Source organism: Babylonia areolata, chromosome 27, assembly GCF_041734735.1.
Source record: "Babylonia areolata isolate BAREFJ2019XMU chromosome 27, ASM4173473v1, whole genome shotgun sequence".
NCBI classification, from domain to species: Eukaryota; Metazoa; Mollusca; class Gastropoda; order Neogastropoda; family Buccinidae; genus Babylonia; species Babylonia areolata.
Window position 1 is genome coordinate 4294520 of NC_134902.1, and position 20133 is coordinate 4314652.

General features: G+C 44.1%; 1 protein-coding gene across 1 annotated transcript in view; it reads left to right on the top strand.

Moving 5' to 3' along the window:
- Nucleotides 1-13590, top strand: part of LOC143301143 (protein cycle-like) — a 36965-nt gene extending 23375 nt beyond the window's left edge. The window contains exons 7-15 of the mRNA XM_076615213.1: nt 511-687; nt 3334-3664; nt 4076-4182; nt 4779-4929; nt 5317-5402; nt 6240-6354; nt 7562-7613; nt 8398-8560; nt 9879-13590. Of these exons, the coding sequence (XP_076471328.1) occupies nt 511-687; nt 3334-3664; nt 4076-4182; nt 4779-4929; nt 5317-5402; nt 6240-6354; nt 7562-7613; nt 8398-8560; nt 9879-10060 (1364 nt within the window). The 3' untranslated portion in view covers nt 10061-13590. The remainder of the gene's footprint in view (nt 1-510; nt 688-3333; nt 3665-4075; nt 4183-4778; nt 4930-5316; nt 5403-6239; nt 6355-7561; nt 7614-8397; nt 8561-9878) is intronic.
- Nucleotides 13591-20133: the final 6543 nt, after the last annotated feature.

Genomic DNA, 20133 nt, shown 5'->3' on the forward strand with positions numbered 1-20133 from the left:
TTCTATCGTTTAATCTTTTTTTTTTCTCTCTTATTATAACTTTCTTCTTTTTTCCCTTTCTTTACCTTTCTTCTTCCCATTTCGTTTTTGCATTGCTCCTTCATTGCGGTATGTAAAAAAGAGCCACAAAGACTTACGTTCAAGCCTTGTAAATAAAAAAAACAAAAAACACACACGACACAAATCTTATGTTGAGACCTTATAAATAAAGAAAAAAAAAACAAAAAAAACATTATTTCACAAAGTACTTACGTTTGACCCATGTAAAAAAGAAGAAAAGAGAGAGAGATGAACACAACAAATGTAAAAAAATAAACACAAAGACTTATGTTCAACCTTTCTAGAAACACACACACACACGCACACACACACACACACACACACACACACACACACACACACACACACACACAAAGACTTAACGTTCAACCCTTGTAAATAAAAAGAAAATGTCTTGTCTCTCCCCCGCCCCACTCTCCCCCCCCCCCACCCCCTCCTCGCCCCTTCCAGCTATGATGCCGGTGAAGACGGAGGTCCCCCAGAAGCAGAGTCAGCTGTGTCCCGGGGCGCGGAGGTCGTTCTTCTGCCGCATGAAGAGCAGTATCAAGGCGGCTCCCGATATGGCGCCGCCCGTCAGGGTCAAGAAGGAGCCCTTGGAGTCACACTACAGCCGGAAACGACGATCAGGTAATGGCTGGAGACACGGGCAGCTCGTTTTATTCTCTTTTTTTCTTTCTTTCTTTCTTTAATGTCCTTATAGTTCCATCACCTTCGGAAATGGAGATCAGGTAATGGTTGAAGACACAGGCAGCTCATTTTCCTCATTGTAACAACAACAAAAAAATGTCCTTATAGTTCCACCACCTTCGGAAATAAAGTTCTGGTTTTGGCCGAAGACACAGTCATCTCGTTTTTCTCGCTTAAAAAAAAAGAGATATCCATATGGTTCCATCACCTTCGGAAATGGAGATCAGGTAATGGCTGAAGACACAATATGCTCGTTTTCCTCGCTTAAAAAAGAAATGTCCTTATAGTTCCACCACCTTCGGAAATGGAGATCAGGTAATGGTTGAAGACACAGGCACCCAAACACTTAAATGTCCTTATAGTTCCGCCACCTTCGGAAATAAAGATCGAGTTTTGGCCGTAGACACAGTCATCTCGTTTTTCTCGCTCAAAAAAAAAGAGAGATCCATATGGTTCCATCACCTTAGGAAATGGAGATCAGCTAATGGCTGAAAACACAGACACTCAACACTTTAAAAGAAATGTCCTTATAATTCCACCATCTTCGGAAATAAAGATCGGGTTTTGGCCGAAGACACAGTCACCTCGTTTTTCTCGCTTAAAAAAGAAATGTCCTTATAGTTCCATCACCTTCGGAAATGGATATCAGGTAATGGTTGAAGACACAGGCAGCTCATTTTCCTCACTGTAAAAAAATGCCCTAATAGTTCCTCGACCCTCTGAAATAAAGATCGGGTATTGGCCGAAGACACAGTCACCTCGTTTTTCTCGCTTAAAAAAGAAATGTCCTTAGCATCACCTTCGGAAATGGAGATCAGCTAATGGTTGAAGACAAATATGTTCGTTTTCTTCACTTGAAAAAAGTCCCTATAGTTCCACCATCTTCGGAAATAAAGATCGGGTTTTGGCCGAAGACACAGTCACCGTTTTTCTCACTTTAAAAAGAAATGTCCATATGGTCCCAACACTTTCGGAAATGGAGATCAGGTAATGGTTGAAGACACAGGCACCTCAACACTTAAATGTCCTTATAGTTCCGCCACCTTCGGAAATAAAGATCGGGTTTTGGCCGAAGATACAGTCATCTCATTTTTCTCGCTCAAAAAAAGAGATACCCATATGGTTCCATCACCTTAGGAAATGGAGATCAGCTAATGGTTGAGGTACAGACAGCTCAACACTTTAAAAGAAATGTCCTTATAGTTCCATCACCTTCGGAAGTGGATATCAGGTGAAGGTTGAAGACACAGGCAGCTCATTTTCCTCACTGTAAGAAAATGTCCTAATTGTTCCTCGACCCTCTGAAATAAAGATCGGGTATTGGCCGAAGGCACAGTCACCTCGTTTTTTCTCGCTTAAAAAAGAAATGTCCTTAGCATCACCTTCGGAAATGGAGATCAGCTAATGGTTGAAGACAAATATGTTCGTTTTCTTCACTTGAAAAAAGTCCCTATAGTTCCACCATCTTCGGAAATAAAGATCGGGTTTTGGCCGAAGACACAGTCACCTCGTTTTTCTCGCTTTAAAAAGAAATGTCCATATGGTCCCAACACTTTCGGAAATGGATATCAGGTAATGGTTGAAGACACAATATGCTCGTTTTCGTCACTTAAAAAAGTGTCCAGAGTCCAGATTCCTCCATGTCTACCGACTCAGAGCTTGACTCTCTGCAAATAGTTTTCCTGATAACCCCTCAGCAAATAGAATTATTCATCCACTCTTTGTGCTCCAGAGTCCAGATTCCTCCAGGCCTTTCGGTTTTGAGTCAAAGCCTGGGACTCTGCAAGCGGTTCTCCTGTTACTCTTTCCAAACAAAATTATTCATCCGCTCTTTGTGGTCCATAGTCCATATTCCTTCAGGTCTGTCAGTTGCGAGTCAATGCAAAATGGTTTTCCTGTCAACCCTCAGCAAACTGAATTCTACCCACGAGAGGTGCGCTTCTCAGAATTGCAGTTTGAGTGCGCGATGAAGCGTGCTGGCCAGGCCAGTGTGATGACGTGTTTCAGACAGGCCAGTAGCTCTCGCGCCGCTCTGTTGTTGCGTGTTGTGTTATTTATCATCATTGTTGTCTTTTTGGGGTTTTTTCTTTTTTTTTGTACGATTATAGTTGACTTCATCAAGTTTTTGCGTCGTATAAATATTATTATCAGTAGTAGTAGTTCTTTTTATGTATTTATCTATTATTTATTTACTTATTTCTTTTTATTTTATTTTGTTTTGTTTTGTTTTATTATTTTTTTTATTTTTTTGTTTGTTTTGGGGGTTTTGTGTGTGTTGTTTTTTTCTCTCAAGGCCTGACTAAGCGCGTTGGTCAGGCATCTGCTTGGCAGATGTGGTGTAGCGTATTTGGATTTGTCCGAACGATGTGACGCCTCCTTGAGTTACTGATACTGTCACTGATACTGATACTATTGTGTTGTGATCATTACGTCTCTTGTTTTCCAGCGCTCGTTTTCCTTCTACTATGTGTTCCAGAGTTCCAGTTTACACCAGAACTGTCGGTGGCGGTGAGTCAAAATCTGGGTTTCTGGAAGCGGTTTTTCCTGTTACCCCCCCTCAGCAAATACACATTCTATGTGTTCCAGAGTCCAAGAACTTCAGGGTGATCCACTGCACGGGGTACCTCAAGTCGTGGTCCACGGCCAAGATCGGCCTGGACGAGCAGGACCAGGAGGCTGACGGGGACACCAGCTGTAGCAGCAACCTCAGCTGTCTGGTGGCGGTCGGGAGGGTCCAGAGGAGCGCCTTCCCCTCGACCCCCTTCTCCTCCTCCCCTTCCTCCCCCTCCCCCCACTCCGCCGCCTCCTCCTCCTCCCACCCCCAGGAGCGGCTGCAGCGCCGGCACATCAAGGTGCGGCCCTTGGAGTACATGTCGCGTCTGACCATTGATGGGAAGTTCTCCTACGTGGATGAAAGGTGAGGCTGGGTTTGTGTGGGGCGAGCGTGTGTGTGTGTGTGTGTGTGTTTGTGGTATGGTTGTGTGTGTTGTGTGTGTGTGTGGTATGGTTGTGTGTGTTTGTGTGTATGTGTGTGTGTGTGTGGTATGGTTTTGTGTGTGTGTGTGTGGTATGGTTTTGTTTGTGTGTGTGTGTGTGTGTGTGGTATGGTTGTGTGTGTGTGTGTGTGTGTGTGTGTGGTATGGTTGTGTGTGTGTGTGTGTGTGTGTGTGTGTGGTATGGTTGTGTGTGTGTGTGTGTGTGTGTGTGTGAGTGTGATGCGTGTGTGTGTATGATAGCAGTGTCCGACTATGTCCATCGGAGTTACAATTTGATTGTGTGTGTGTGCGCGTGCGCGCGCGCGCGTGTGTGTGTGTGTGTGTGTGTGCAGGGCCACAGTGATACTGGGTTACCTCCCTCAGGAGTTGCTGGGCACCTCTGTCTATGAGTACTACCACCAGGACGACATTCCTTGTCTGGGCCAGGTGCATAGGAAAGGTGTGTCATTCAGTGTGTGTTTGTTGGAAGAGGGGGGTGTTGGTGTGTGTGTGTGACTGTGTGTGTGTGTGTCGGTGGAGGGGGGAGGGGGCTAGGTGGGGGCTGGTGGACCTAAAAGGTAAGTCCTTTCTTACGTGTGTACGTGTGAAGGTGAGTACTTTCACGCACTCGCGTGTGTGTGTATGTATTCGTGTGTGTGATTATGTCAGCCATGGTGAAATTTAGCATGAGGCTTCGTGCTGTGTGTGTATGTGTGCGCGCGCGCGTGCGCGTTTGTGTTTTCGCGCGCACACGTGTGTGTGTGTGCATGTGTGTAAGAGATTAATAAATCCTGTATATGTTGATGTTGTTTTCACCTACTGTTTCATAACAGGAATGTGTGTGTGTGTGTGTGTGTGTGTATGTGTGTGTTCATGCACACATGCGCGCACACGTGTGTGTGTGTCTTTGTGAGCGTGTTTGTTTTTGTGTGTGTGTGTGTGCATACACACATGTGAGTTTATGTATCTGTGTGAGCGTGTGTATATATATGAGTGCCGGTGTGTGTGCCTTTCTGTGTGTGTGTGTGTGTGTGTGTGTGTGTGCGTGTCCACCAGTGCTGTCCACGAAAGAGAAGGTGGGGACGGAGGTGTACCGTTTCAAGGTGAAGGATGGCAAGTTCCTGCACCTCAAGTCCATCTGCTTTGGCTTCCGGAACCCCTGGACCAAGGAGGTGGAGTACATCGTGTCCACCAACTCCGTCGTGCAGTGAGTCGTCCTGCCTCGCTTCCTCTGTCTTCACTTTCACTTTCACATCCACGTTCACTTTCACTTTCGCCTTCACTTTCACTTTCGCTTTCACTTTCGCTTCACTTCCACTTTCACTTCCACTTCCACTTTCGCTTTCACTTTCACTTTCACTTTCTCAAGGATGCGTTACTGCTTTTGGATGATAAATCCATGTACGCTACACCACATCTGCTAGGCAGATGCCTGAACAGCAACATACCCCAACCTGCTTAGTCAGGCTTTGAGTGCATGCTTATATACTTGTGTACCTATCAGAGTGGATTTCTTTTTACATAATTTTGCCAGAGTACAACAGTCTCGTTGCCATCATCATTGTCATTTCAGTCTGGACGCATTGTGTTTCAGAGGTCAAGAGGTGTCCAGCTCAGGGCAGACTGTGGAGCCCACCTTGACGATAGGGGACGATGAAGACTACACAACTCTGGACTTCGGTAAATGGCTGTGGCAACGATTTGATATTTCTCCTGGTTTTTTTTCTGCACCTTTATCTGCATTGTTTCAATGGAATCACTCCCACACTGCTCATTCCCGTGTACAGCCACTGCCGGGTTCGTCTGTCGCAGTCCCAGCAGTCTATACGGAACTATCGCTGTTTCGTCGTCAGGAGGCCACACACTAGAGGAGACCCTGCACTGCTGCTGAGTCATTATGTCTCCTTTTATGATATTATTACAGATAGTAGGGGGAAAGTGGAAATCCAATATCCAAATTTTTTTGTTAAAAAAAACTGTTTTGGCCTGTCTGTCTCACAGGAAGATGGATATTGGAAATGCTTGGTATTACTAGATGTAGTCTGACAGAGGATATGCTCACATTCCATCAGTCTTAAATGTACAGGCCGAAATGTACTAACTATATAGACATAAAAAGGCAAAGCATACATACTTACAAATAAACATTCCAACACACACATATACATACCCGCCCCCTCACACACACACACACACACACACACACACACACACACACACACACACACTTGCACATGCATGCACAGATTTACATACACATGTGTAGACACATTGTCGAGCATACCACATGTACAGGAGTATACATTGTTTGAACAGACACGCCACAACGAAACTTGTTACTGAGAGAAGAGGTTAGTTTTCAGGCCAGATTTTTCAAAGTTTTCAGGCTAGTCAGGCCGGATTTAAATGTTTTCAGGCCAGAGCTAAAAGATTTCAAGCCAGATTAAAAAGGCAAGGGAGTCTGTGTTGGAGGTTGTCAGGGAATCTGAACGTTCTGCTGGTGGCGACCTGTTTCAGGGGAGAGTACCCAGTCATCCAAGTCCATGTTTATTCCAGGACTGCTGGGAGGAACGAGACCAGGCGCTGGCCGCATCGGCAAACAGATAGCTGAGGAATGCATGGAACAACTCAGGTCAGGGCCCAGGAATGACTGCTAGAGAGAGAGAGGGATGGGGGTGGGCGGGCGGGCAGGGGCGTGGCGGGATAGTAGAAGGGACAGTGTGAGTGGAGAGGTACCAACTTAGTAAGGGAGTAGAAGATGGAATGCCAGAATTCTTGATTGTACTTGTATTGTGATATGTTTGAAAACAATTTCTGTTAAAACCCGCATAGAAAAGAGGTGGTGGGGGGAGGGAGGAGCAAGGTAAATGGAAAGGAACGAAATAGGTGAGGGAGTAGAAGATGGAATGAGATATGCATATATATATATATATATATATATATATATATTAACAGCCTATCTTTAAGTTAAGGACAGACAACTGATATAAAAACAGCAACAAAACTGTTTCAAATTAGAAATGAAAAAAAAAAAAACCCATATCACAATGGCAAAAAAACTTATGAGCACAACATATTTGTTGTGTATGCTAAATTCTCCATCAGAACAATAGTAAAGGTGAAATACGATTGATACTGACTGGACTGTATTAACTTTGTGGGTCTTCAAAAATGGATCACACTGTCGGGGTTGTTAGGCCACGCTTTCTCGCACATTGCAAGAAATGAGAAACCACGGGACTGCAATGACAATGACAATGAGTTTATTCCCATTAACTCTTTTGAGTCATAGAGAAACAAGGAAACATGACAATAACAGGATGACGGCCACAGAGGAAGAGCGAAGATATTTTAAACAGAAGAAACAAAAGGGGAGATAATACAAATGGGGGAAAAATAAAATGACATAAAATAAAATGCCAAATGTAATCATCGGTCTGATACAATGCAATAAGAATAGCAAAAGCAATACTCCATAGTCAAATGCACCGATCACAAATTACAAGAATTGTGAGTGAAGTGACATGTTCGGCTCTGTATCTGACTAGTTGAGCCTGAACTGGGAACTGAGGGGTTAGTTGGAGCATACCAATAGCACAATGACATGGTGTAACAAAATAAAATACACAATAATTTGTTATTTTAGCACCCATTTGCCAGTAATACGAGAACTGGTTTGATATATACAGGAGAGAAAAAGACATAAGAGATATGATCATGCAAGCAAGAAAGCGTAGGTAAACAGGGGGGGAGTTGGGGGCGGGGGGTTGGGGGTGGGGGAACCCTGGCGTGCACAATTCCCGTCACATGTAGTCAACAGAGCTGTGATTGTGTTTCAGTAAAACTCCACAAGGCGTGGCCGACAGTAGTGACATCCGGAGTCCGATGCAGGTGAGATATTATTATTATTATTATTATTATTATTATTGGTGGTGGTGGTGGTGGTGTATTAGTATTATTATTATTATTTTTATTGTTGTTGTTGTTATCATTATTATTATCATTATTATTAAATTATCATTATCAAAAAGTAATGATATCACGAGCCTGGTGCAGATATAAGATATTACTAGTGTTGTTGTTATTATATTTATTAGTAGTAGTATTACTGTTATTAATATTATGGTTCTTGTCGTTGGTCCCCTTTTAATTATTATTGTCCTTGTTACTGTTGTTATTTTTCATCCTTTTGCAGTTATTGTTGTTATTATTGTTGTTGCTGGTTTTATTGTCCATCCCTTTCTAAGTATTATTAGTATTCATGATATTATTATCATTCGTAGTTGTAGGTTTTTGCTGTTTTGCTGTGGTATTCTTCTTCTAATGATAATCTTCTAATTTTTATTACTGTTGCTGTTGTTGTTAGTATTGTTATTAGCAAATGTGCTCTGCTAATTGTTATTATTTGTTACGTTATTATTATTATTATTCTTGTTGTTGTTTTTGTTGTTGTTATTATCATTATATTGTTATCTTTATTATTATCTTTATTATTATCTTTATTGTTTGTTAGTTGTTTTTTTTCTTATTATCATTTTGACGATTATTATCATCTTTATTTATCATTTATCATCATTATGATTAGTGGTGGCAGTAGTATCATTACTGCTATCACCCCTGTTGTCATCGTCATTATCATTATCATTATCATTATCATGATGATGACTGTGTGCAGCCTCGACCCTCTTCCTCCAAAGCGTCCGCCACAGCTACCTCCTGCAGCTCCCCCTCCCCCCTCACCCCCCTGCCCTCGGGCTCCAGTGGCGCCCCCAGGTGGGACGTTTCGCGCCAGGTGGCCACCTCCCATAACGGCATCAACGTTAAACTGTCGTCACCGGGTATGTCTGTCTGTCTGTCTGTCTGTCTGTGTGTCTGTCTGTCTGTCTGTCTGCCTGCCACCTCTCATAACGGCATCCACGTTTTGTATTGTCCGGCACTGACAGAATTGAGAGCTTGTTATGTTCCATTAGAATCTAATTGCTGTCCGAGTCAACCACATTTAAGCTTACTTACGGCTTCTGGTAACAAAAGAATTGTGGGGTTTTATTTTTATTTCAATCTGTTTATACAAAGCATATCAGATGCGATCAATTATGACTTCATGATTCACTGAATTCGTAATGAATGTTATTCAAATGCAGACACTGTGTTCTTTGTATACTGTGTACCACATTCATAAAGGGCAATGATCTATCCATCCATCTGTCTGTCCGTCTGTCTGTCTGCCTCCCTCCCTGCCTGCCTGCCTACCTGCATGTCTGTCTGTCTGCCTGCTTGTCTGTCTTCCTGTCTGTCTGTCCGTCCGTCCATCCGTCTATCTATCTGTCTGTCTGCCTGCCTGTCTGTCCGTCTGTCTGTCTGCCTGTCTATCTGCCACCTCTCACAACTGTATCAACATCAAATTGGCCTCACCGGGTCTGTCTGTCTGTCTGTCTGTCTGTCTGCCTGTCTGTCTGTCTGTCTGTCTGCCACCTCTCACAACTGTATCAACATCAAATTGACCTCACCGGGTCTGTCTGTCTGTCTGTCTGTCTGCCACCTCTCACAACTGTATCAACATCAAATTGACCTCACCGGGTCTGTCTGTCTGTCTGTATGTCTGCCACACTTCACATGGACATCAAATTCAAACTGACACCAGAGGGTGTGTGACTCAACATGCTGCTTTCTTCTTCGGGTCTGCCTGTCGGTCTGTCTGTCTGTCTCTCTCTCTCTCTCTCTCTCTCTCTCTCTCTCTCTCTCTATATATATATATATATATATATATATATATATATATATATATATATATGTCTCTGCCTGTGTGTCTGTTCGTTGGTCAAAATGTCCGTCTGTGTATCACTAAGAAGACAGTATTCTGTCCGTCTGTCTGTCTATATATCTCTGTCTACGTGTCTGTGTATTGCTAAGAAGACAGTACTCTGTCCGTCGGTCTGTATATCTCTGTCTATGTGTCTGTGTATTACTAAGAAGGCGGCGCACTGTACACTGTCTGTCTGTCCATAGATCGACGATTTTCTCTCTGTATCTGTGTATCGCTGAGAAGATGGTTCACCGTACTGTGTCGGTCTGTCAATTTGTCTCTGCCTGTGTGTCTGTGGGTCTCTGATTTTCTCTTTATGTATGAGTATTACTATGAAGTACTCTGTTGGGCAGACCCCCCGGAAGAGCCCTCGCTGTTCGAGAACGTGCTTCAGGAGCAGGCCATGGACAGCATCCAGAACCCCGGGAACGACGGCAACGACGAGGCGGCCCTGGCCTTCCTCATGAGTCTCCTGGAGGCGGACGCTGGGCTGGGGGGTCCTGTGGACTTCAATGACCTCCCCTGGCCCTTATGACCTCCCCTGGCCCTTGTGATACTCACTGACAACTTGTGTGTTGTTGTGGCTGATCTCCCTTGGTCTGTACGACACTCAACTGACAACTTGTGTTGTTGTGGCTGATCTCCCCTGGTCCTTACGACACTCACTCGTAACTGGTGTTGCTGTGGATTTCATCCTCAAGGCTTAACATTCCTCGCGGGTACTGCTGTGCGAATCCTCACAGGGAGAAGATAGGAGACTGGTCGACGGTCTCTTTTGTTTCAGGGATTTGGGATTGGGAGGAGTCCTTATTCCGTCAGTGCTGGAGATAAGATGGGAGACTACTCATCTCATGTGTATCAGGGATTTGGAAATGGTAGGTCTTGTTTTTTTCTGCTCCATAAGTGCATTGGTGTGTTTTAACCCCCGTGATAGCTGATAATGTTTGAAGTACAAGGGAGATAATTTATGAAGCTGCCAAAACAATTCTGCCCCTGTGACGGGGATCCATTTTTGTTCGTTGTTTTTATTTCTGAAGGATTTGTTGATATTTTTTTTTTTCTTATTCCACCGTAAAAGAATCCTACATAGTCAGTACCTTCAGGATATCTACAGTAGAATGAACGACCAATGACGACTGGTTTTCTGAAGGCAGGCAACATGGAATTTCCGACAAAACCGGCTGAGAGATTGCTTCCGTTTTTTTATGAAGAGAATTTGGAAAGATTGTGTATTTTTGTGTTAAACTGTTGGCTCACAGAACAAAAAATTGAGGCCTTACCTGGTGATTTGAAGTGCTGGGAGGGGCTGCAGACCTATCCCTTCAGCATTGATAACAACGTGCTGACAGCAATGTACAAGATGGAAGGGTTGGGTTTGAGTCATCCGAGCAGACATCGCTGTTTCAATCAAAGACTGTCAGGGAGTTTGTATTCACTCATTCCCAAGATCAAAGGTTGGTTTTCACCTTGCATCTTGAACCCTGTTTTCTCTGCAAAGATCTGCAGACGATCGCTGTTTCATCAAAGACTGTCAGGAAGTTTGTGTTTGCTCCCAAGACTAAAAGGTTGGTTTCCTCATCTTAAACCATGTTTTGTGTTCAAAGATCTCATGTAAAGATCTCGTGCTATATACAGTACATTGGTAAAAGATTTTCTTGCTTGCTGGTCGCATCCTGATCTGTAATCCACAGTTCCATGAAAGCACAACAGCAGATGTTGTGTAGCGTATATGGTGATCTGTCTGCACGCCTTGAAACTGGACCTGTCACGGAGAGGTGACCTCGTTTTGTGGTTGGGTGTTTTTTTGTTGTTGTTGTTTGTTTTTTTTGTTGTTTTTTCCCCAAGTGTCACTCAGACTCTACCCGATGGGAGGGCGCCCCCTCAGAATGACGGAGCAGTGAGCGTGCTTGCTGTCCTGGCCAGTCAGTGCGTGTCTAACTTGTATGCTGACTGGTCGCTGACTTCACAGCTCGCGTCATCCTGCTGCTCAGATTATCTGCCAACGATTGTTGTCAGACACGGCAGATTCACAGAAAGTGACCAGCCAACAGGAAAACAGGACTGTTTTCACCAGTGATTCTGTTTCTTCAAGACAGACAAACAACAGAACCAGAAAAATGGAGAAAGGAATTTTGCCTGAGAAACTCGGTATCAGCAAAACAACAGATGGCAGCTCCTGTGGTTTTAGTTACGCTGTTGCTAATAGCGCAGCCTGTACATAAAACACTGTGAAACAATCAGCGTTAATTGCTGGCGGTTCACGTACATACAAAGTGTTGATGAACATCGGTGATGAGACAAGAGTGCCTGCCCAGAACAACACACAACACACAACACAGAATCTGATTGTTGACTTGACAGTGGAAGATGGGCTTCGGTGGCGCCCTCTTCAGTGCTTTGCCTCCAACACTTTACGTCTTTCAGGGAAATGCAAAAACATTCGTTGTTTATACCATGGATGGTGTGATGAGTAGGATCGTTATTATACAGGTTGTTTGTTTGTTTATTGTAGAACCACTGGATTTTTATTGAGAGTGTGGTTCCTGTTGTGACTTGTGCCGCCCCTCTCCATCTTCCCCACTCCTGGTGTCGAGGATTGTTGTGTGTGAAGTGTCGGGGATTTGATTTGTCAGCCATGTTGACGTATTTGTTGTTTTGAGTTGATTTATTTTAAATATCGATTTTAGATTCATTGTTCATGGTTAGGCTTTAAAGGCCCTGACCAGCATGTTGGGTTTATGTGTTGGTAAGGAATCTGCTCCTCCACACACCCACCCCCCACACTACCCACCCCCCACCCCTCCCCTTCCTCCCCTTTGGTTTTTTAACAGATGTGATGTAGCGTATATGGATAAGTCCGGGCGCTTTGATGCCTTCTTGAAACTGAAAGTGAAACTAGTTCGAATCACAGTGCAGTCGCCAATATTTTCTCCCCCTCCACTAGACCTTGGGCGGTGGTCTGGACGCTAGTCATTCGGATGAGACGATAAACCGAGGCCGTCCCGTGTGCAGCATGCACTTAGCGCACGTAAAAGAACCCAGGACAACAAAAGGGTTGTTCCTGGCAAACTTTTTGTAGAAAAATCCACTTCGATTGGAAAAACAAATAAAAATGCACACAGAAAAAAATACCCCAAAAATGGGTGGCACTGTCAGAGTAGCGACATGCTCTCCCTGGGGAGAGCAGCCCGAATTTCACACAGAGAAATATATTGTGACGAAAAAGAGATATACAAATACATGGCGGGTCAGGGATTTGGTGCCTGTTGCTGCAGTCCCTCTCAGAGCTTCTGCAGGCGTTCCTGGAGGTGGGGAAATAAGTGAAGGGTGGTTGTTGTTGCTGTTGTTGTTGTGTTGTGTGTGTGTGTGTGTGGGTGGGTGCATGGCTAAGGAAAAGAAAGAATAAGTGAAGAAGAAATGAAGGAAGGAAGGAAGGAAGGAAAGAGTGAAATTAAATGGAATGATTGAATGGAAAAAAAAATATGGAAGAAATGAGGAAGAGGCGGGGGAGGGTGGGGGAATAAAAGAAGAAAATGGGATGAATGGAATGCATTGAATGAATGAATGTGTTCCCAATGTGTGTTGGGGTTATACATGTGCACGAACTGCACAGAGTGTGTGTGTGTGTATGCTTGTGTGTATTCATGCTTGTGTATGTACGCGTTTGTGTGTGTGTGTGTGTGTCCGTGTGTGTGTTACTGAGTGTGTTTGCTTGCATGTACATTCACGTGCAAGTGGTATTCTGTATGTGTGTCGGTGCATGTGTTTGAAAAATGAGGTTCACTCTGGTCCGTTGTCTACCAATATATATCCCCCCCCCACACCCACCCACCCTTTCCCAGTTTACATTCCCATATTTTGCTGTTTTGTCCATGAAGGATACAGTACGTGGCTTTTATCTGCAAGCAGAGACAGATATGCGTTTGTGCGGTTACCATCGCGAATACACGTCTCAGTGTGTGTGTCTCTGTATGTAATCTGAGTGTGTGTGCGTTTGTATGTGTGTGTGTGTGTGTTGTGTGTGTGTGTGTAGATATATATATATATGTGTGTGTGTGTATGTGACTGAGTGTATTTGCTGTAATGCAGATTCACATGCAATGATATTCTCTATGTATGCGCGTGTGTGTGTGTGTGTGTGTGCGCGCACACACACGTGTGTCTGTGCTCTGCGTGTCAGTGCGCGCGCGCGCGCGCGTGTGTGTGTGTGTGTGTGTGTGTGTGTGTGTGCGTGTGTCACATCATGGATTGCTGTTTGTGTAGCAAAGTGAGAACTGTGTAATCAATGGTTTCCACCACCGCAGTGGGCATTTATTTACAGGCTTTTGGAAGGACTGTGTCTCTCAAACTAGGAGGCAGGATTACAATGGCTTATAGTCCTAGAGTCTTGGGAACTTGTTGGCCTTTGGGAACCATCCCAACGCCGAATATCCTAAAGCCCCCTTGGCCCAGACAGTGGGGATGTAACTTGGTCAAGACACTCTCCACTACAATCAAATTCTAGTCTAAAAAGTCGGGGTCAGCAGTTTGCCTGCCTCCTCTGCTGTTCCGATGGTCATAGTCGGACAACAGACTACTACCACACCATACCACACCTTGTTTAGTGGTGGAACAGACTGGTGATCCTTCATTCATTTCGACAACGAGTGTCGAGACTTAGCGTTCCACATTAAAGTATCGATGAACTCACTCTCGTGCATGGTCTAATAGGGAACAACTGAGAGAGAGAGAGAGAGAGAGAGACTGGTTGGCCAACCAAATGACCAGCACTTTTTTTGCATATCACTTTGAAGAGGCCATTGCAAATACTTACAAATACATTCGTAACTTCACGAACTCTCGTGGTATGATTAGGTTAAACATAATACATTTCGTAATTTCACAAACTCTCGTGGTATGATTAGGTTAAACGAAATACGTTTCGTGATTTCACAAATTCTCGCAGTATACCTATGATTAGGTTTAACGAAATACGTTTCGTAATCTCACGGACTTACATCATTGCAGTATAGCAGGGTTTGACAGACGAAATTGCGAGAACGTTTAACTGAAGCAGACATTGTTACGCATACCTTTGGGTTGTTTGGAGTTTAAAATTCTGAGAGAGAAAGAGAGAGAGAGAGAGAGTATACACGTGGGATCTTGTTTAAGATCAAACGCATGTAAGCAGTCGAAGATTAATCAACGCAAAATTGTCAATCGAACTGGAACAGTGCACGAATGGCCTGTCTATGTCTCTGTTGTTTTTTTTCGCACATCAGGCTCAGACTTAGATTCAGACTCAGATTTTTTATTCAAAATGGTCATATCTCCTTTTGAAGGGATGAGAATCAGCGCTATATACGTTATGCTTGTTTCCGACAAAATGATACACATTCCAAGGGGGTGTCAGTTCAGTTACTCTGTCAATTCTCTACAACGTATAAATGGTTAAAATGAAAGAAAAAAAATCGCTGAATATTTTTGTTCACTTTTTTTTCTCTAACAAGAGCAATTCTTACCAAAAGACAAATTCTGTGGACTGCTGTCCGTACTTTGTATGATTAAATCTGAGTCTGAGATCGTTTCGTGTTGAGCAAGAATAAACAAAGTGAACTTCATCTTCAGAAAAAAGATCGACACAAAACACATAATTGAGTTGCACTAGGCCTCTGCCTGTATCTTTGAGAATGAACAGTTGAATCTGACACACCAGACCTAAATTTAGTTAGAGAGTACTACGAATATCAAACTAAAACATAAGGTTTAATCAACTGATACATTCACATTATACGACGTGATAGAAAGATCTGTAAAGAGTTGAGTTTAACATTTGCAGGCGCGCCGTAGATTTGAGATGAAACGTTTGTTGTTGAATTCAACTCAACATCTAAACACACACATCAGGGAATATATAAAACAAACAACAGACGATTTCAATGCAACACCCTCCACCCCTGCGCGCGCGCACACACACACACACACACACACACACACACACACACACACATCAATGACTGCAACAGAAAGAAACAGTTGTTGAATTCAAGTCAACATTTTGTGTTATGCATCAGTTGCCATGTCACACGTTACACAAAGGTCCTTGCTGGCGAACATGTTAACGTGAATTATTATCATTATTAAATATAATAAGAATAAGAATAATAATTATTATTCTAAATTGATTGAAACCATTACCTCTGAGAACGTTGCTCAAGGTTTGCTTTCTCAGTGTCTTTCTTAAGTGTGGACACTTTTTTGTCCTCCACCACCTGGACCTTTCATTAGGCCTTTGAACTGACATTGTTTTCACTATTTCTGTTAACGCCTCTTTTGACGGTGTACAATATTTTTGATAGTGGGTTATTTTTGTTTGTTTGTTTTGTTTTGTTGTTGTTGCGGTCCCAATTGATTTTTATGAATGAACGCTTCAACGCTTTGTTTGGAGTTTTCAAGAATCTTTTTCCCCCAACTCAGGTTGTGAATAGGCGAAGACGTGTATGCCACATTAAAGTCAGAGTCACTGTGTATACTGTATACCACTACAATTATGTGTACTTACAGTTCAGTCAGAGAGAAAATACGTGGCTTCGTGTGTTTGCTTGTGGTTTCCAATATGACTGTCTTACTCGCAGCGAAATCTTGGTTTTTAAAACACCCATGAGACTAAAATTCCATCGCATTGTTTTTTTCCAAGCTTCCTTATACTTGTGGATGATTCAGCTGATGTTGGTTGTTTTTGTTTTTTTTCTCAGTGGCGTTTGCCAGGACATGAAAATCATATTGATTTGACGCGTAAATATGACGTGATTTGTGAGTGTATTTTGACATATGAGTATAACGTCATTTGCGAGTACGTGGGTTCAAATAACTTGATGTGTAAGTGTGACGTCATTTCCGAGCGCATCATTCGCCTCGATTAACTTATGACGTCATTTGTGAATACACGAGTTCAGCTGAAATTTGACATGTTATTGTGATGTCACTTACGAGTGCCTAAGTTCATATACGTTCGACGTGTGAATCAGAATCAGAATCATATTAAATTGTCAATTAAATCTTAACGAGTTTTATAAGAGTTAAGAGATACATACCCACCAACACAAACCACACACCAAAAAATAAATAAATAAATTAACAACTAAAACAATAGAAATAATTTTCCGTGCAATGACGTTACTGGCAGCAGCTATAGTCAAAACAAATTTTTCAAACATTCCTACAACTTTGTCTTCCAGTACCTATCAGCTTAAAGGGTTAATAGCAGTTGGAAGATATCTGTGAATTTTGTGCATGAATTCTTCTCTGATTTCTTTGTACAATTCGCAGTTATCCAAGAAGTAACAACATTCAGTTGATTGACATTGTAGCAAAGTCTCGTTTATTTTGATGTGTCAAAAGTATATACCATTTCCTATCACGATATCATGACAGGATATTCTTATGTTGCACAGTGACTATGAAGTGATGGTGTGTGTATGAAATCATTTACGGGTACGTAAGTTCACGTCATTTTGAATCGCAAGAGTGATGTCATTTAGGATTGCGCGGGTTCACGTTGATTTGACGTGTGTGTGTGACGTCGTCTGAGACAGACCTTGGGCAACGTTCACACTAAGCCAGTTGTTGACAGCAGCTGTTCGAGAATTGTGCGCATGTCATTTTGCAGTTTCTTGCCATGCATGCCGCTGTTCACACTGACGACCAATCATCCAAAGGAATGATTCAGCGCTTATAGCTTTTAGAGGCGTTTGATAGGCTAAGAGCGGGCCGGGCAAGACGGCTCGTCTTTTCACTGTTAGCCGCGCGAAATTTGGCCAAGCAGAGCAAACCGATGGGCCTAGTTTGCATCAGTTTGACAAGGTAAGTATATGTAACACCAAACATGGAGTATGATACAAACTCCTCCTTTTGATTGGTCGCGAGCACACAAATGGCTGGTCCAAGAGACGGAACTCTTCAATAATTATATTGGTGAGCGTGAATTGGTTTCTTCCGTCTGGAGAGCGCCGAAGCTGACGGCAACTGACTGTGTCTGAGTTGTGTCAGGCTGACGGCAACTGGCTATCAGCAGCTGGCTCGGCTAAGTGTGAACGTAGCATAACTCAATCGTTTGTTGCTGCCAGTAATCCAATACAATGCAATGCAATACAATAAGATACAATACAACACTACACAGTAATGATGTGTATCCGGGAGTGGTTGGAAATATTTCAGTGAAAATACTACTGATCAGTTAGCATGCGCGCGCGCACACACACACACGCACCCACACCCACACATGTATGTATTAATGTGCATGCGTATACTAGTAGGGAAAGGTGTGTGTTTATGAGTCATTTCAAGAATCAGTATATATTATAGTTTGTTCGTGTAACTTTCCCTCAAAAGATCGAATCTTTTTTCTTCTTCTTGTCAGTGGAGAAAATCGTTCATTTATCTCGCCCTGTACTGTCTGCATGCATCTCCTGCACGCCGCCTCCCCCCCCCCACTCCCCCCCACACACACACCTCTCTCTCTCCCTCGAGTTCTTCCTCCAGCTAACCTCCGGCCTCTGTTTCGCCCCGCTCTCTCTCCCAGTCCACCTTCCCCCTCTCTCTCTCTCCTTCCCCCTCTCTCTGTCTCCCTCCCCTCTCTCTGTCTCCTTCCTGTCTCCCTCCCGCTCTCTCTGTCTCCCTCCCCCTCTTTCTGTCTCCCCTGCCCCAGCCCCCCCCCCCCCCCCCCCCCGCTCTCTCTGTCTCCCTCCTGTCTCCCCGCTCCCCTGCTCTCTCTGTCTCCCTCCCCCACCCCCTCTCTCTGTCTCCCTCCCCCTCTCTCTGTCTCCTTCCTGTATCCCTCCCCCTCTCTCTGTCTCCCTCCCCCTCTCTCTGTCTCCTTCCTGTCTCCCTCCCCCTCTCTCTGTCTCCCTCCCCCTCCCTCCCCCTCTCTCTGTCTCCCTCCCCCTCTCTCTGTCTCCTTCCCCCTCCCTCCCCCTCTCTCTCTCTCTGTCTCCCTCCCCCCTCTCTCTCTCTCTCTCTGTCTCCCTCCCCCTCTCTCTCTCTCTGTCTCCTTCCTGTCTCCCTCCCCCCCTCTCTCTCTGTCTCCTTCCTGTCTCCCTCCCCCTCTCTCTGTCTCCCTCCCCCTCTCTCTCTCTCTCTGTCTCCCTCCCCCCTCTCTCTCTCTCTCTGTCTCCCTCCCCCTCTCTCTCTCTCTCTGTCTCCTTCCTGTCTCCCTCCCCCCCCTCTCTCTCTGTCTCCTTCCTGTCTCCCTCCCCCCCTCTCTCTCTCTGTCTCCTTCTTGTCTCCCTCCCCCTCTCTCTCTCTCTCTCTCTGTCTCCCTCCCCCTCTCTCTCTCTGTCTCCTTCCTGTCTCCCTCCCCCCCCCCTCTCTCTCTCTCTGTCTCCTTCCTGTCTCCCTCCCCCTCTCTCTCTCTCTCTGTCTCCTTCCTGTCTCCCTCCCCCCCTCTCTCTCTCTCTCCCTCCCCCTCTCTCTCTCTGTCTCCTTCCTGTCTCCCTCCCCCCTCTCTCTCTCTGTCTCCTTCCTGTCTCCCTCCCCCCCCCTCTCTCTCTCTGTCTCCTTCCTGTCTCCCTCCCCCCCCTCTCTCTCTCTCTGTCTCCTTCCTGTCTCCCTCCCCCTCTCTCTGTCTCCCTCCCCCCTCTCTTTGTCTCCCTCCCCCTCTCTCTGTCTGTACCTATCTATTCTTGAGGGAATTAAGTGTTACAGTTTTGGTGACATAAAATCTTATCACCGCCCCTTGTGCACTAGGAGGAAAACCTTGACGCATGAATTTCTCTCTCTCTCTCTCTCTCTCTCTCTCTCTCTCTGTGTCTCTCCTTTGCAGCAATATCTAGTCAAACTGCTTGCACCAATCGAATGAATACAGAACTGCTGTAAATCTCTTACCAGTGACGGTTTTGTAAATAAATAAATATATACACACAAAAAGAAAAGAAAGAAAGAAATATAAATAATAATAATAATAATAACCTTCGCTAGCGGATTTGAAACCATTGGACATCTGTGACATTCATTGTAAAAGGCACATACGTGTTGAATGATTACTCACAAGTGTTTCATGTGTATGTTTGTGTGCTATCGTTTCCATAGGCACCACTGAAAAAGAACACTGAACTCCATTTGTTTTCGTTTCCGGGGAAATAACAGATAGAACTCATGACTGTTAAAAATTATTGTACACCCGCGAGGCCCGCTTCTGTGTCAAGCTGCGATGTGATTTAACTCTCTCCATACGAACGGCGAAAGGGACGACGTTAACAGCGTTTCACCCCAAATACCATCATCAAAATATTGCAAGCGGAAGGCTCTTATACTGAAGAGGTGAATGTTGACAGAAAATACCACAATTCTGACGACGGAAGCTAAAGGTTGGGTCATTCAGACACCCACTGGACATCCGAGGGGTCTGTGTAGAGGAGAAGAGAGGACTGGCCGTACTGAGTGAGTTAATCAACAATTTTGTGTTGTGTTGTGATGATGCCCAGATAATGTGTACAATGTGTTGTATACTTATTTTTTTGTATTTCAAAACGAAACGTGAAAAGGTTGGTGTCTTAATTAACTGTGGTGTTGATGACGTTGATTGCCTTGATGATATATATATAAATATATTATATACATACTTCTATGATT